Below are 18,189 nucleotides of genomic sequence, written 5' to 3' on the forward strand. Positions count from 1 at the left end.
GTCCCACACTCTTCTCCCTTCTCGGGGCGTGGTGGCTCAGGGGTAGAGTGCCTGGATGGGAACCGCAAGGTTGCCAGTTCGAACCCGGGCTCCCCCAGAGTTACTGTCGAAGTGTCCTTGAGCAAGACACTGAACCCCTAATTGCTCCCGATGTGCTAGTTGGTGCCTTGCATGGTTTCCGCTGCCATCGGTGTATGAATGGGTGAATGTAATGCACAATCTATGTAAAGCGCCTTGGATAAAGGCGCTATATAAATGCACCATTTATTCTCTAAAACACCCTGGACAACGCTCCACACGTCCCACACTCTTCTCCCTTCTCTAAAACACCCTGGACAACACTCCACACGTCCCAGACTCTTCTCCCTTCTGTCTCTAAAATGGAATTTTAGAGACAGAACTGCAGATTCACTCCCAATCTTCTGCCACATAGTCTGAAAACTCATCTCTTCAGACTCCATGTTAGACTGTAGCACTTGCCCTAGCCTCGACAACCTTACAGGTGTATGCAAAGGCTCAATTTATGTAATTTAGATAGCATTTCATGTAGACATAATATGATAGCACTTTATAGTCTCATTCTACATATATGCTAGACGGATCCTTTAGCCTATGATCCTTCATGACTAATTTTGTATTGATACCATGTGTTCTTACTGTACATCGCTCTGGATTAAGAGCTGATGAATGCCTTCTTTCTTTCTTTCTTTCTTTTTTTCTTTCTTTCTTTCTCACCTTTATTTATACTCGGAAAGTCGGAATAGAGTTGAGGGCAAGCCCTCATTTTCAACGCAGCCGAGGTTACAATACATAAAATACAGTCACAAGATAATACATCAAACAACATTATAAATCAGGGTAAATTACAACGGAACTTTATACAGAACAACCATCAGTAAAACAAATCAATTGAAGCAGGAGCAATCACGGTGAAAAATATTCTGGAGCATTCCTTTGAACTGACCGAAGGATGGCAGGGAGCTCCGTTTTAAGGAGTTTTGGAGTTCATTCCATGAAGTTGGGCCATTGACAGAAAAAGCTGTCTTGCCCAACTCTGTCTGGGCCTGAGGAATAAATTGTAATGTAATGTGTCTCTGATGTCTTGATACAGTGGACAGATGGTTAGGAAATGTAGCTCAGTTTCCACTTCATTTTGTGTGCAGTGTGATCATACTGTATACATAGTCTGCCTATGACTGCCTTTCTCGGTCTGCCTATGACTGCCTTTCTCGATTGCAAGACTGTGCTCGCTGAGTCTGTGATTTCTCTTTGTTTTGGGTCGGTCACGGTGCTCAGCAGGCGCGTAGTGTGGATTCAAATGTTGACTGACATCGCGAGCGGGGCGAGGGGTGGAACTACGAGGACGACGCGCAACTTGGAGCGATAGGTGAAACCAGTTTTGCCAACGTGCTAATGGGGGACCATTTAAAACAAAGGCGGCGCCGGCTTGCTGTGGTTGGTGTGATTTTAGACACCTTGGCAAGGACTATAAACAGAAATGGGCATGCACACAGGAGCTGCCAATGTCACTCCGAGGTGAGGGGGAAAGTCTGCTGAGTGGTGACGCAAGGTTACTCCCAAAAGTATAGGCTACCGTATATCTTTTGTTGTTTTTCTTGTTTTTTCGTGCCAGTATTTCAGAAGCGCTAGACTGGCCAAGATCTCTGGGCCTGCCCTGTGCCTGAGTGGCCCAATGGACAATACGCTTCTGGTGTCAGATAGCTTTGAAGCTTTCCTTTCACTGTTTTATGATTAAGGTTTAGTCCAGTGGGGTTTCTATCTGGTGGCTCTGTTTGTGTTTGTGCACAGAGTTCCAGGACCAGCTGGCTGAGGGGCCAACACTTTAGAGTTTTGTTGTGCAGTAAGTGCTTACAGTTCATAACATATTTGATGTGTATTTGAATCAGCATTGTGTGCGTGTGTATGTGTGTGTGTGTGTGTGTGTGTGTTTGTGTGTGTGTGTGTGTGTGTGTGTGTGTGTGTGTGTGTGTGTGTGTGTGTGTGTGTGTGTGTGTGTGTGTGTGTGTGTGTGTGTGTGTGTGTGTGCGTGCGTGCGTGCGTGTGTGTGTGTGTGTGTGTGTGTGAGTGGCTTGTTATGGAGTGACACTCTCTCGCTCTCTCTCTCTCTCTTTTCTATGTTTCACACAAACATGAAAGGTCGTATCAATAGCTGTCCTAATTCCTTCTCTCTCTCTCTCTCTCTCTCTCTCTCTCTCTCTCTCTCTCTATGTCTCTCAGTATGAGAGATGAAAGCTGATAGGTGTTATAAGGTGTCTAGTGACCAATGTAACACCTGAGGTGTCAATGACTCTCCCAGGCTCATACACAATACATGACACGCACGCACACACGCACGAGCACACGCACACATTGAAAATGTACTTGAGTAAAAGTACAAAAGTGACACAGGGGTGAAAAATGGGTTACAAAATCGTGGGATAAAAATGATCAAGTAATTTTTTTTTACAAAAGTATCTGCATCGAAATGTACTTAAAGTAAAAGTATTCATATTGCAGAATGTCCCATTTCCCACATGTTCAAAATGTGTAGAAAATCTATTGAAAATAGCGATCTGTAAGCTCTCAATGTGTCGCGTTGCGACGCATCCAAATGGTAGGTAAACTAGTAACTAAAGTTTTCAAATAATTGTAGTGAAGTAAAAGTACAAATTTTGACTCTGAGATGTAATGGAGTAGAAGTGAAAGTACTGTAAATTGGAAATACTCAACTAAAGTACAAATACCTCAAAATTGTACCTAAGTACAGTACTTAGTAAGTACTTAGTTACTTTCCACCACTGACTTTTAAGTATACTTTATATAGCCTATTTATTACTAAAGTAAAATTTTCAATACAGTAGGCCTACTTTTCCTTATAATATTAAGTACTTTTACTAAATACTTTTACTTATACATATAGCCTAATTTAGGCATTTCATTGACTACTTTTACTTAAGTACATCCTCTTCCTTTCATCCTTTGGTGTGTGTGTGTGTGTGTGTGTGTGTGTGTGTGTGTGTGTGTGTGTGTGTGTGTGTTTGTGTGTGTGTGTGTGTGTGTGCGCGCGCGTGTGTGCGTGAATTCCATTGTCGACCCCTCTTCTTGTCCACCAGCCCCGCCCCCTCCCCTGGGCTCTCCCATAGTTAGCTTTTTGATTGACAGACGTTCCCAGCCAATGACTGCAGCCCCTCCGGGCCGGCAGGGGGCGGGGCGTGGGTGTGGTTTGGTCTCGGGTGTCTCGTGCAGAATCAGAGAGAGAGAGACAGAGAGGGAGAGAGACTTTTTTTCCCCTTTCTCCGACAAAGTTTTCGTCTGTTTATTTGTTTGTTTTGTTTTGTTGACGTTTTTAAAACTCGTCTTCGTCGTTTGTTTTCTTTCGAGTTGTTTATTTTTGGCGGAAACAAAGTAACGAGTGAACTTTCGCGGGACGTTTTGTTTACATTCCTGGCTGGAGGAGAAGAAAAGAACGAGAAGGATAATAAAAGAAAAGACAAAGAGAAGAAACTGGATTTAAAACACCCGATGGAGATGATGGAGAGACTACTATAGAGAGAGATAGATAGAGAGAGAGAGAAAGAGAGAGAGAGAGAGAGAGACAGGTAAAAAGAGAGAATATTATGGATGGAAAGAGTTAGTGAGAAACATTGAAGTTAGATTGACAGACGGGGTAGATGGAGAGAGAGACAGATGGACAGACAGACAGGTAAAAAGAGGTAGAATACAGAAAGAAAGGGGGGATAGATAGAGAGAGAATAGAGTGCAGAGAAAGACAGAATAAGGGGGGGTAGAGAGAGAAAGAGACTCAGAGAGAGAGAATACACATTTTGCAGGAAGAGGCAGACAGAAGAGACAAAAGAGAGACAGAATACACAAGAAAGGAGAGAATAGTTTTTCCACAGTGGATTAAAAACAACCTGTTTTTCTAAACTACACAACTTTGAACTTTATTCCATTTCCAACCGGATTAACTTTGTTGTTTGTTTTTCCATTCCAATTAAATTCCAACGGGATTATACCTTCATCTTTACATTTGTAAGGACATTTTAAGTCGATTACTTTTTATATATTTTTTTATATATATTTATGACATTTTAAGTGGATTACTTTTATATTTTTTATATATTTAAGTGGATTAAAAACTTTAATAAAAAGTATACTTTTTAAAGTTCTTCTGATGAGTGGAGAGGGTCACGTGGTGCTGCGACCCGCGGGGCCGGGGGGGCAGCCCAGCTGACGGCACGCCGCCCACAGTCAGACACGAGGATCGATACATTGATAATTTATCGTTATCTATCGATATATCGGACACGGTTGGAGTGGTTTTTTGTGCGTGACGGTGACACCCGGCGTGGTTGCCTAGGAAACGGAGTTTAAGCGTCAGTCTGGCGATGATGATGATGATAATAATGAAGATGCTGGTGGCGGCGCTGTTGATGACGTCACGGTGTTCTGCAGAAGAAGGTGAGTGAGACAGGCATGTGTGTGTGTGTGTGTGTGTGTGTGTGTGTGTGTGTGTGTGTGAGAGAGAGAGATATGCTAGGGCAGTGTGGTTCTGAAAGTGGGGTCCAGGGACCCCCAGGGCCCGGTCCTCCTCAAGGACAGCAACCCAAATATAAAATGTCTGCTATTTCTTTCCTAAACTTATCGAATAGTTTGAGAGCAATCATTTAGTGTTGTAAATGGTGCATTTATATAGCGCTTATATCCAAGGCTCATTACATATAGCCTAGGTTGTGCATTACACAGACATTGCACACATGCACACATGCACTCACACACACACACACACTGTAGACTGGCCATTTTAACTATTCAAAAAGGTTTAGCCGGGGGCAGGTGGGCAACCCTTAGTGTTTTATTTACCTGCCGGGGGCAGGTGGGCAACCCTTAGTGTTTTTTTAGCAGCCAGGGGCAGGTGGGCAACCCTTAGTGTTTTATTTACTTGCCAGGGGCAGGTGGGCAACCCTTAGTGTTTTATTTACTTGCCAGGGGCAGGTGGGCAACCCTTAGTGTTTTATTTACTTGCCAGGGGCAGGTGGGCAACCCTTAGTGTTTTATTTACCTGACAGGGGCAGGTGGGCAACCCTTAGTGTTTTATTTACTTGCCAGGGGCAGGTGGGCAACCCTTAGTGTTTTATTTACTTGCCAGGGGCAGGTGGGCAACCCTTAGTGTTTTATTTACTTGCCAGGGGCAGGTGGGCAACCCTTAGTGTTTTATTTACCTGCCAGGGGCAGGTGGGCAACCCTTAGTGTTTTATTTACCTGCCAGGGGCAGGTGGGCAACCCTTAGTGTTTTATTTACCTGCCAGGGGCAGGTGGGCAACCCTTAGTGTTTTATTTACCTGCCAGGGGCAGGTGGGCAACCCTTAGTGTTTTATTTACCTGCCAGGGGCAGGTGGGCAACCCTTAGTGTTTTATTTACCTGCCAGCAACGCCTGGCCTATCGATAGATATCGATATCGATATAAATGTAATGAATGAACAGGCTCTACCATAAGCTTCACTAGTAGAAAAAGGAATGTGGTGTCAGCTCTCTGTCCTAAATGTGATCTAAATTTACTGACCCATCATAACGCATTGTGAGCTTGTAGATCTGCTATTTTCAAAACGTTTTTTATACATTTGAAAACCTTAATTGGGACATTCTGCACAATGAGTACTTTTACTTTTGGTACTGTAAGTACATTTTGATGCCAATATGTGTATACTTGTAATCAAGTACCTTTTGAATTCTGCAAAACATTTGAGTACTTTTCCCACCACTGTACCTGCTTCTACACTGAATAATAATTACAGACAGTTTGGTATCTGAGCATCTGATAATAACAGTGTTTCATTTATCATAACAATAATCATTATTATTATTATTATTATTATTATTACATTACACTGTGTCATTGTTGGATACCGGAGGTGTGTGTGTGTGTGTGTGTGTGTGTGTGTGTGCGCGCAAGCGTGTGTGTCTGACTGTGTGTGTTTGTTTGTGTGTACGAGTGTGGAAAATTTTGGTTTTGTCTTTGGTGGAGGAAGTACCAAAGTACACACACGATTACAGGATCTTGGTTTGGGGTGGGATTATCGACAGGAAGATAGACTTTAACACACACACACACACACACACACACACACACACACACACACACACACACACACACACACGTGCAGTAAGTGCTTGGTAGTCACAGTTAATAACATATTTGATGTTTGTTTGAATCAGCATTGTGTGTGTGTGAGAGAGAGAGAGAATGCAATTTAAGGGTGCGTTCGGATATAGGCAGATTATAGGGTCAGGGTAACCCTATTAATTAGCGCACTGCCAATACAAACTAATAGGCGAGTGCGCATTTCCGAACGCACCCTTAGACTACTAGAGTGTGCTCGCATCTAACGCCACTCCGTCCGTGTTGTTGTGGTTTCTCCGTGATTAATCACGTGTCATTTTGAACGAGGGCAGACAGTGATGTATATCTTTGTATCTCTGTGAATGTGGTGTGTCCACTGCTCCGTGTATATTCTCAGGCCAGCACATCATGTACAGGTAGCAAACCACGGCGCTCGGTTGAAAACACAGGTGTAAATGGTGCATTTATATAGCGCCTTGCACTTCATCCAAGGGGCTTTACATATATTGTGCATTACATTCACTCATTCATTTCACACAGACACACATTCATACACCGATGGCGGCGGAAACCATGCAAGGCACCAACTAGCACATCAGGAGCAATTAGGGGTTCAGTGTCTTTCTCAAGGACACTTACTCTGGGGGAGCCCGGGTTCGAACTGACAACCTTGCGGTTACCATGCAGCCACTCTACCCCTGAGCCACCGCGGTCTGTGACGTATCGGAGCTGGATTCAAAACGAAGGGGTAGTGTCGGTCAGTGGCGTATCGCTGGCCGCGGATATATAGGCAGCACTTCTGCATGGTGCGTCACGTTTGTTTTGCTGAACTGAACTACGCAAGAAGTGTGCCCTCACGAGTCACGACTTGTTACCGACCAGCTCAAATGTAATAACAGATTAGCCCTAGGCAGATTGAGTCTGGCCCCTTTAAATTGTGGGAGGACTTTGCGGCCGAAGTGGTGACAAGCCAACCAGATTCGTCTGGAACCAGGCTAGGGCCCAGTATCCCAGGTATCCAACCAGGGCCCAGTATGCAAATATGGGAATCTAATGCTGAGAGGGACGAGACTATATAGTGATATTAGTATCGCTACACGAGGCTAAAACTGAGCTACATTGATTGATTGATTGATTGAATAGTTCATTAGTCATAAATAAACAGAGTACACTAGTCAAACACTTATTCCAAAAGGGATAGCACCAAAAAAACATTTAGGCCCCATGCAATCAATTCATAGACATTTCCTAACGATCTGTCCACGGATTACAATCACCCAAGGAGAGTTTGAAAACATGGACCAATGACAAAACAAACTCCCATATCTGTTGGGTGAAGTACAACTATGTACAAATTCAACATATCTGCTGGGCGAAGTACAACAATGTGCAAACACAGCAGCATGATTCGTGAGCTGCTGTGATAGGAGAAGGATATCAAATGGAACACAATCACCCTAAAGACTAATCATTGTGTGTATTCCTGCATTGCGTGATCTCGGTACATAGAAATTGATATATTGGAGATTCTGACTTTTAATTGTACATACTTTTTGTTTTGATATAGTACTATTGTTATTTGTTCCACTTTTTGCTTTGCTGGCAATCTAAATGTTTTCTCAAGCCAATAAAGCTCCTTTGAATTGAATTGAGGGAGAGAATGTAGTTTAGATATCAAGTTATGTAGACACATGTCAGGTCATTCTTTTTTATATATTTTTAATGATAATGCAAACATCATCATTCAAAACACAGAATTACAGAATCATGACAAACTAAAAAACGAAAACAAAACTGGAAAAAAGGGACCCCCCCCAACCCCAGAAAGGTAAACTACACAGATTTCATTACTCTGTATTGTCCATAACACCACTTGACAACATCAACTCGGAAAGAAAATAATTAAATAGAAAAATCAACCCAGAGGAGATATTGAAGGTAGAACCTCAAAGAACCCACCCTTAATCTTTTCATAAGTAGCAGGCTTTCTCCTTACATTGTACAGTATCTCTTCAGGAGTACAGTATGATGAAAGCTCATTCAGCCAGTGTCTTTGTGAAGTTGAGTTTTCAGATTTCCAGTTAACCAAAATGATTTTCTTCGCAGCAGTACTGGCGAGTAACACAAAATACTCTTTGTAATTTGTAATTTGTGTTGATCAGTTTAACGTCACCCAGTAACCAAATTCTTGGATCATGTGCTATGATATCAGAGACATGTGGACATGATGAACTTCCAGTAATCAACCAGAAGTGGGCAGCTCCATAACATATGTAATAGGCAGCCTTCTGTTATCTTACATCTTTGGCACGTCCGGGGAAATACTCCTATCAATCTTATGTGTAACCTGAGCGGGGTAAAGTAAGTAATGAAAAATGTTAAATTGCATCCGTCTATGTTTGGTGGTAATCAGAACCCTCTGAGCCCTCTCTAAAATGTCAGGGGATTTTTGATCTGGCACCCTATACTTTTACTAGATTGCAGCATTGATACTTTTACTTAAGTAAAACAATTGAGTACTTTATCCACCACTGGTATTAGGGTTAGGGAGTTTAGGACCTTCAGAGCATTATGGTTCAAACTACAAAACTGTATTTCAATTATTTCATTGATTATGATAATTATTACGTTCATGTATTTTATTATGTAGTTGTAATTGAGATAGCCGGAGCAGGCTTTGGCGCCGTTTAGACTGTGTGTGTGTGTGTGTGTGTGTGTGTGTGTGTGTGTGTGTGTGTGTGTGTGTGTATGTTTGCGTGGTGTGTGTTTGTGCGTGTTATGAGTCAGTGTGGTTGTGTTTACATGACAACATTCGCTGATAACACTTACACTATTGCCTCACAACAGTGTCTGTGTGTGTGTGTGTGTGTGTGTGTGTGTGTGTGTGTGTGTGTGTGTGTGTGTGTGTGTGTGTGTGTGTGCGTGGTTTTGGGGGCTTTACGTTAATTAGAAGTTCTGTTGAGAGGAACCAGCAGATCACAGTCATACATTACACACACACACACACACACACACACACACACACACACACACACACACACACACACACACACACACACACACACACACACACTATGAATAGAATAGAGTACAACAATGGAACAATCATCGTGTCTTCCGCTGTCCTCGGAAAGAAGGAGGGATGATTCTCTTTCTGCCTGTTTCTGTCTGTCTGTCTGTCTGTCTGTCTGTCTGTCTGTCTGTCTGTCTGTCCTGCCTGTCTGTCCTGCCTGCCTGTGTGTTAATTTAAGATTTACATCAATACATCAAATACATACATACATACAACTATGAATAGAGTGCTATGTCTACATAAAATGCTGTCTATTAGTTACATAAGTTGAGCCTTTGCATACTCATGTAATGTCATCAAGGCTAGGGAAAGTTATACGGGCTAAGATGGAGTCTGAAGATGTTTTCAGACTACGGTGGAAGATTGGGAGTGAGTCTGCAGTTCTGATTGCAATGGGAAGTGCATTCCATACTTTTGGAGCCAGAAGGTAGAAGAATCTAGGACGTGTGGAGTGTTCTCCAGGGTGTTTTAAGGGAGAAGAGTCTAGGTCCAGGACATGTGGAGTGTTGTCTAGGGTGTTTTAGAGAAGGGAGAAGAGTCTGGGACGTGTGGAGCGTTGTCCAGGGTGTTTTAGAGAAGGGAGAAGAGTCTGGGACGTGTGGAGTGTTGTCCAGGGTGTTTTAGAGAAGGGAGAAGAGTCTGGGACGTGTGGAGCACTGTCCCGGCTGTTTTCGTGAAGGTTCTGCCAGCTTCCCTGGGTTGGCTGATCTGAGTGATATGAAGATATGGGTGTTGGGGGTGCCATACCTTTGGTTGCTTTGAATGCTAGCATCAGACTTTTTTACTCTGTGCGGGCAGCAACTGGGAGCCAATGGAGGGAGCGGAGAAGGGGGGAAAAGTTTGTCTGGTTGAAGACCAAGTGGTCTGTCTGTCTGTCTGACTGAAATTACCGAAAATAGCAGATCTACAAGCCCACAATACGTTGCGACGTGTTGAGAGCTTGTAGATCTGCTATTTTCACGGCACGACCCGCACTCTTTTGCTACTGAAGTCGTACGACATGGATTTCTACACACAGGACAAATTCTCTCAATGCAAAATGCTGCGTTCGAGTTCAGGAGAGTTTGGGAATACTTTAGGAACCCCTGAATACTGCGTTCGAATTGCATTTCTTTAAATGCTCCATTGGTCTGGAGAGGGCATCCCAGACTTACTGTAAATCACGCTGGATTAAGAGTGTCTGATGAATGCCTAAATTGTAAATTCTAAAACGGTTAGTCCCAATACATGACTCTGATTGGTTGGTTACCGTCACGTGACCAGTTTAAATTACACCGATAACCCACACCTTCAATCACTTTCTTTATATCATTCGCAGCTGATTCCGCATCTCCGTAGCTGTACTGGGGAAGGCGAGCGCTTGATTTCCTTACAAACCCATGCTGTGCGGGCGTCTAAGCACCTCCCGGCTCATACGACTTTGAATGTGTGGCTTAAGCCACTCGAGGCCCCAGCTTACCGGGTATTTTACAATGGCTGGGAGGGTAGAAGACCCTCGGCTGCGCCTCAGGTCTGCCTACGCCCCCAGCCATTGTAAAATACCCGGTAACCAGAGACCTCTCGTGGTTTATTGCTTAATTGTATCCTAGCCATCCCTGGTTGGGACTGCAGAGTGCATTCCTCTCCACCCAAAGCGACACACAGTAAACGATGTTTGTCAGAATTATGAAAGTTTATTAAACGTAACTTTAGTTTATGTTGGAAAGAATGGAACACACACGTGCGCACGCACGCACGCATGCACACACACACACACACACACACACACACACACACACACACACACACACACTATAAACAGTGATAAGCGTTTATGATCAGGATACGGAAATTGGTGGGATGTTTACACAAGACACCCGCTCTGTGTATGTGTGTGTGTGTGTGTGTGTGTGTGTGTGTGTGTGTGTGTGTGTGTGTGTGTGTGTGTGTGTGAGAGAGAGAGGTAGAAAAGGTTTATAGGACGCACATTTTTTAAACCCCTGTCGGATCACCCCACCCATCCCACACACGTTACTAATCAGCTTCAGAATCAGCAGCTGTGTGTGTGCAGAGCTGCTGCTGACCATTTGGTTGTCCTATGCATGATATGTTTGTGCGTACTGTGTGACGCATAAGCCTATAGCGGCGGCACTGGGTGTGTGTGTGCGTGCGCACGTGTGTGTCTAACACTAAACAGCATTGCTATTTCTTTGGAAGCTTGGAAAATATTTTGTGGTTAGGACCCATGAGGAATCTCTCTCTCACTCTCGCTCTCTCTCTCTCTCTCTCCAACATGCTTAACTTCCATCATTGCATCCTTCAGTACATTAGTATTTTCCCCATCGATGATGTCACTGGTAGGCAAGGTTTCTGAACCAATGAGACACAGAGAGAGTAGACAGAAATGATGATGTCACTGGTAGGCAAGCTTTCTGAACCAATGAGAATACAGAGAGAGTATAGACAGAAATTATGTCATATTATTAAGAGCATTCTATTCCTACATCAGCAGTGCTTAATTAGTAATCAAGGTGCCGGAGCGCACATGCACGTGCGGTTTTGTGTGTTTATTTGTTGTTTTTTGGTTGGTTTTATGTGGTAACTTATTTCGGCTTATTCACGGCCGCCTCCCCCGCCCCCCAGTAGGGAGCTCGCAAATTGAGCACCGAAAGTCTGACGTCAATATCGCTAGAGGGTGCTAAATCCACGGGTTAGGGTTTGCGTATATATTATAATCCCCATAGGGAAGAACTGTGTTTGAAAAATAAACAAATCATACTTCCCGTACTTCCCCGTACTTCCCGGTGGTTACACTCATATGGATATGAAGAATCATCTGACTGCGAGAAAACGCTGATAGAAACAGACTGTATCAAATATGACTGACTGACCGTCGTAAACGATACAGAGACACCTCCCCGACAATTCTTATATGAGGCGATTTTAAGATGACCGATGGTTATTGGAACCAGGGGATGAGCGAATCCTTTGGAACCAGGGGATGAGCGAACCCTTTGGAACCAGGGGATGAGCGAACCCTTTGGAACCAGGGGATGAGCGAACCCTTTGGAACCAGGGGATGAGCGAACCCTTTGGAACCAGGGGATGAGCGAACCCTTTGGAACCAGGGGATGAGTGACGTCAGGACTTTGGCGCTCTATATACAGTCCCATGTTAGTCTCATGTCTCGAGGCACAGGAGCAGTGTCACTTAACAAAGAGATGTTTACTTTACCTTGTTGACCCAAAATAATGACCTCAGTCTTACTCTCGTTGAGGGTGAGAAAATTACACACACACACACACACACACACACACACACACACAGGTGGCCCTGGTGACAGCTTCTGCAGCTGTGTTGGCGTCTGTGCGTGTGTGTGTGTGTGAGTGTGTGCGCGTGCGTGCATGTGTGTGTGTAATTTTCTCACCCTCAACGAGAGTAAGACTGAGGTCATTATTTTGGGTCAACAGTCAGCCCCTTCCCCTGCCACCTTAGGACCCCTCAGTGCTAAACATCACACCCCAAATCTGGGTGTGATGTTTGAAAACAATCTTAAGTTTAGCCCTAAATGGTTTGGCCCCCCTGTATTTATCGGTCCTCATGGACCCATACTCCCCAGCCAGGGCCCTGAGGTCAGCTGACCAGCGGCTCCTGACCGTAAATTCTAATTACAGGTCCAGAGGCGACCGTGCTTTTTCAGTGGCCGGCCCCAAACTCTGGAACTGTTTGCCCCTGCACATTAAGTCTGCCCGCTCCTTAGAGGCTTTTAAGTCTTTGCTTAAAACACATCTTTTCTCCCTGGCATTCAATGTTGTTTGACCTAATTAACCTGTCTTGCTTACTTGTGTTGCTTCAATGTTGTTTTACTATACTGTTTGTGTTGATTGTATGCTTGTTATATGATTGTGTACAGCACTTTGGTTGACCTTCTGGTCTTTGTAAAGGTGCTCTATACATTTGATTTGATTTGATTTGATGTGTGTGTGTGCCCTCGTGTAAAGCGATTTGTATTGATCTTTGGGTTGGTTCAAACTCACCCTCTGTCTCTCTATGTCTCTCTATCAGAGGTGGTGATGAACACCAAACTAGAAACATCAGACCTACGATGGACAAGCTATCCTGCTGAAGACCCACAGGTATGCACGCATGCACTCACTCATTTATTGAACTACAAACTGACATCATTCCAGAGCTCATTTCGTTGACTAAAATGTATTCACTGGCAAAAACAAAATGAAAAAATGACTCAACCGTGACTAAAACTAAGATTGACAATTTTGTCAACAAAAATAAAAAGGGATGATTGGTGGAGAAGAGATCCAGTAGAACTAAAAGACAGGTCGGTTAATGTTCCGTAAATAGCAGATCTACAAGCTCACAGTGTCACACTGCAGGTATGAAATTATATTATAAAGTGTGATTTCTGATTTGTGAGCTTATAGATCTGATATTTTCGGCATTCAGCTGAAAAAACACCCAACTGTGTATGGACTGTTGAACTCACATGTCTGATTGTCTGTCTGTCTGCTGTCCGTCTGTCAGTGGGAGGAGATGAGCGGATTGGACGACGAGGCCAACAGCGTACGGACCTATCAGCTATGCTCTCCGGACAGCGCTGCGTCCTATTGGCTGAGAACGGGCTGGATCCCTCGTAGCTCCGCCTCCGTCCTCTACGTAGAGATCCGGTTGGTTCATTTACCTTTGATTGACAGCTTGCTTTGAACTCTGTCTATTTGGTCCATTTCTATTGTTTGAATTCTATTGTTTGAATTCTATTGTTTAAATTCTATTTTCTCTGGAATTGTAGCCTGACAATTTTCATTTAGTTTCACTTCATTATTCAACGACCTGTAGTGGCTAGCTATTCAATATGATTTTACACAGATATTACATTATATTTATAACAATATTAAATATGATGTTATAAGATATTCCACATCAGTAAATATCGCTAACAGCACTGTTGATGTCGGTTAGGGACAGGTCGATTTTTTTTAAAGTGTACCCCTGGAGGAAAATAGGATAGGGTTATGCCTTTCTAATCTCAGTCCAAGGGAATGTCAGCTAATTTTACTTTGAGTCCAATGGATGGTCATACAAATTTGAATTGATAAAATAGTCAATAGTCAATCAATGAGACAATGATGGTTGTTAACAAGCAATTAGAGATGTCCTGATACTGTATCGGTATCGGCCCTTATTTGTCATATCGGTTCATATCGGTATCGGCAAATATGCCAGTCTAACCACCGATCCGACACAGGGTTGACACTATGGCAGGAGTTTGCTTTGGAGTTGCCCAAACTGCAAGTGCACATTTGAGTGAGGAGTCTGCTATCAACACAACACCAGATATATAGCTAGATGGCTAGTATAATCAACACAAGATCACAACACTGGTCTCGGTAATGGTATTCGGTATCGGTATTGGCTAACAAAGAAATTGTGGTATCAGGATCGGATCGGGAACGAAAAAAGTGTATCGGGACATCCCTACAAGCAATCAACACACTGCGAGTGTGAGCGACCCAGTCAAATCTCCCTCAGAGAGAGAGAGAGAGAGAGAGAAAGCAAACAATGGTGATTGAAAAACCTCTAGAGAGGGTTAATCTTTTTTCATTCATCACATGGGGTACGTAGTAGGTCTTTGATTATTCCCAGTCAGATGGAGGGTCATGGCATTTTATACCAGCGTACATACATTTTCCCCAGGGGTAAACATTTCCAAAATCGACCTGTACCTTATCGGCATCGGCCAGAAATGTCACATCGGTTTAGATTCTATTGTATTGTTTTAATAGTATTGTTTTAATTGTATTGTATTAATTGTATTGTTTCAGGTTCACCATGATGGAGTGTTCGGGGTTAAATTCTCGTCATTGTAAAGAAACGTTTAACCTTTATTTCTATTCGTCCGACAAAGACGAGGCCACGCCCAATCACCCAGCCTGGATGGAGAACCCTTATAGCAAGGTACGTGCACGCACGCACGCATGCACACACTCGCACACGCACACAGACACACAGACACATATTCACACACCGAGAGCGGAGGAAACCATGCAAGGCACCAACCTGCTCATCGGGAGCAATTGGGGGTTCAGAGGCTTGCTCAAAGACACTTCAACACTAACTCTGGGGGAGGCGAGCATGGAATCTTCAGCGGGTTTGATTAAAAGGTGCGCTGTGATTGGCCAGTCGCGGTGATTGACAGCCTAAACCTACCCCTAAACCTATAACCTCAGTAAACCTATACCTAAACCTAACCCAACTTTCCTCCCCCTGGGGGATTGTTCCTGGCAACACCTTATATTGTGTTGCATGCTTGGCGGCCATGTTCCTGCGGTCTCCTTGCAAGTATACCGGTTCCTGAGGTTGAATTCTCTACAAAACCCCTAACCTCAGTAAAACTATAAAAGTCAGTAAAACGCAGTGACCGGGGGCGTCACTGCGTTTTACTGAGTCAGCATGCTCCTAGCCAGCAAGCACGGGTCAGGACCTGGACCAATTAGTGACATCTCGATTTGGGGCCAAACCAAGACTAGTCACTTCTGGCCCAGAATATCACCTATGATTTCTCTCAACCAACATATACAAAGACGATTTCAACCAACATAAATTCTGCCCACTAAGACGGACGTCCCTGGATAAATGATAGAGGCCAGATCAACTTACGACATATCATAACTAATAATGTATTTGTAGTAGCGATGCACGATTAATCGGTAGCATAATCGGAATTGACCATATCGGCCTAGGCCCCTATAGGGCCTATAGGCTTGTTTCCATTGTGGTCCTCTGTATAATATTGGAATCGGTCAGAATCGGTATCGGCAGATATGACCCTGCAAATAATCGGATATCGGTCATAATTTCATAATCGGGCACCCCTAATTTGTAGTATATATATGTATATATGTATATATATTTTTTCTACTATATTTCCAGGTGGATACGGTAGCAGCAGACCACCTCCTTCGTAGAGGAGGAGAGAGGAGGTCCAACGTGAAGACCTTCCGTTTAGGATCTCTGAAGAACAGAGGGTTCTATCTGGCCTTCCAGGGCCAGGGCGTCTGCATGGCCCTGCTGGCCATACGCGTGTACTACAAGAAGTGTCCCCAAATGACCAGAGCCTTCGCTAGCTTCCCTGAGACTGTTCCCCATTCCCTGGTCACGCAGGTAGGATTATTAAATATGATTTAATATTAAATATTATTCAATATCTAGAACTGTTCCACTGTCCCTGATCACACAGGTAGGATTATTACAAATTATTAGTTATTTCATATTCCATATGATTAGTTATTACCCCCTAAATGTAATCTAGATTTTCCGCCGTAGTCCCACCTCTTCAGACTCCATTTTAGCCCGTAGCACTTGCCTCAACGGCCTTACAGACGTATGCAAAGGCTCAACTTATGTAATTGAGTTTGAATTTTGTGTAGTCATAGCACTCCATAGTGTACTGTAAACGCTTAATTTCATTGTACAGATATTGTACTGTTAAAGACGATATTACGTTCTTAACTTGCGTTCTATGTTTATATATTCTACTGTTAGACTTCTTTCACACATCCTAACTGCGTGTTCGTGTGTGTGTGTGTGCGTGTGTGTGTGTGTGCGTGCGTTCGTTCGTTCAGGCTCAGGGCGTGTGCGTGGAGAATGCTGTCACGCCCCCCGGCGAGCAGGCCACACCTCCCAGCATGCTTTGCGGCGAGGACGGCCAGTGGGTGGGGCATCCGTCCACTTCCTGTTCCTGTCGGCCCGGTTACGAAGCCTCGGAGAGTGACCTGCGATGCAGAGGTAATAATAATAATAATAATCTATCTGCACCAAGTCTCTCTACAGTTCGCCCCACCCACTTCAATCCATACCCCCGCAGGGAGTGCAGTGGGGTAATAATTTAACCCTTGAGAGAATTCAATGAAACCAAATGGACCCTTACGTTTCCATTTGGTTTAATTTAAGTCCCCGGAACTTCCAGACCAACAGGAACGCGCCCAGGGTGCCGGCACGGTTCCGCCGAGCCGCCCCACGTCCGAAATGTTTGAGAAATGACATACTTACCGTGTGGGGGGCCCCAGGGGGGCCCTGTACTGTACTGATACACCTGAAATCATCACATATACAGTTAGTATGTACGTGTGTTAGGCTGCACAACAGTGACACTTGGTTTTGAAAACCAACTGATGAATCTGATATGGACATTATGGACATATCAGTCAGTTTTACAGACAGCCTGGAGATCTATTCAGAAGCTAAGTTGGGAGTGGGACAGCTGTTTTACTATACAATGCAATCTGTGGTAACTTGCTCACGGTGAGATCTCTTGAGAAGATATCAGAGTTATTTACTAGTAGGCCTGGGAAAACAGAGCCTTTTTATTAGGGGTGCAAATGGATTACTCCCCTACCAAATGCTATTTTCGTGCTCAGACACATGCAGCCAGCCAGGCAGCCAGGCACACACAAAGTGTGTGTGTGTGTGTGTGTGTCCGAGGTGGAGCTTCCTGTTATTCTTTGATAGTTCAAAGGTCAACTGACTGGAACCAGGAAGTGTTGTCATAGCGAATTTAGCGATGAGCAAGTCTACTGGAGACAGAGAGCCATAGAGAGACAGAGAGAGAGAGAGAGAATGTATGTTAGAGTGTAAAGGTCAGAGGTCAAGTTGTGCCGCTAAGCACCCTGGCAAGCGGAGTGTGGTGAGGTCACTGTGGGGTCAGCCAACACATTTCACACACACACACACACACACACACACACACACACACACACACACACACACACACACACACGCACACTCTGTTAGAGTCAGGACAGTACTAATGTCGTCTAACCCTGAACTGTATTGTGTTTCTACTGTGTGTTTCTACCATTTGTACACGCGCACAGTTTGCCATGTAGGCATTTATCAGATGCTCTTAATCCAGAGCGATTTACAGTAAGCAAGAACAACACAGCTAAATCTAACATTGTCTAACATTGTCTAGGGTTGTGCACGCGCACACATACACAC

At 44.0% G+C, this 18,189-nt stretch overlaps 1 protein-coding gene across 2 annotated transcripts in view; it reads left to right on the plus strand.

Moving 5' to 3' along the window:
* Window positions 1-3,271: 3,271 nt before the first annotated feature.
* Window positions 3,272-18,189, plus strand: part of LOC308334971 (ephrin type-B receptor 4b-like) — a 28,591-nt gene continuing 13,673 nt past the window's right edge. For both annotated transcript variants that reach the window (XR_013965945.1, XM_080791878.1), the window contains exons 1-6: window positions 3,272-4,461; window positions 13,240-13,310; window positions 13,717-13,859; window positions 15,015-15,147; window positions 16,123-16,353; window positions 16,815-16,977. Coding sequence is in view for 1 of the 2 variants with exons in the window: in XM_080791878.1 (XP_080648004.1) it covers window positions 4,389-4,461; window positions 13,240-13,310; window positions 13,717-13,859; window positions 15,015-15,147; window positions 16,123-16,353; window positions 16,815-16,977 (814 nt within the window). In the remaining variant the exon portion in view is untranslated. The remainder of the gene's footprint in view (window positions 4,462-13,239; window positions 13,311-13,716; window positions 13,860-15,014; window positions 15,148-16,122; window positions 16,354-16,814; window positions 16,978-18,189) is intronic.

The sequence above is a fragment of the Protomyctophum bolini genome (assembly GCF_963924005.1).
Source record: "Protomyctophum bolini genome assembly, chromosome: 20".
Taxonomy (NCBI): Eukaryota; Metazoa; Chordata; class Actinopteri; order Myctophiformes; family Myctophidae; genus Protomyctophum; species Protomyctophum bolini.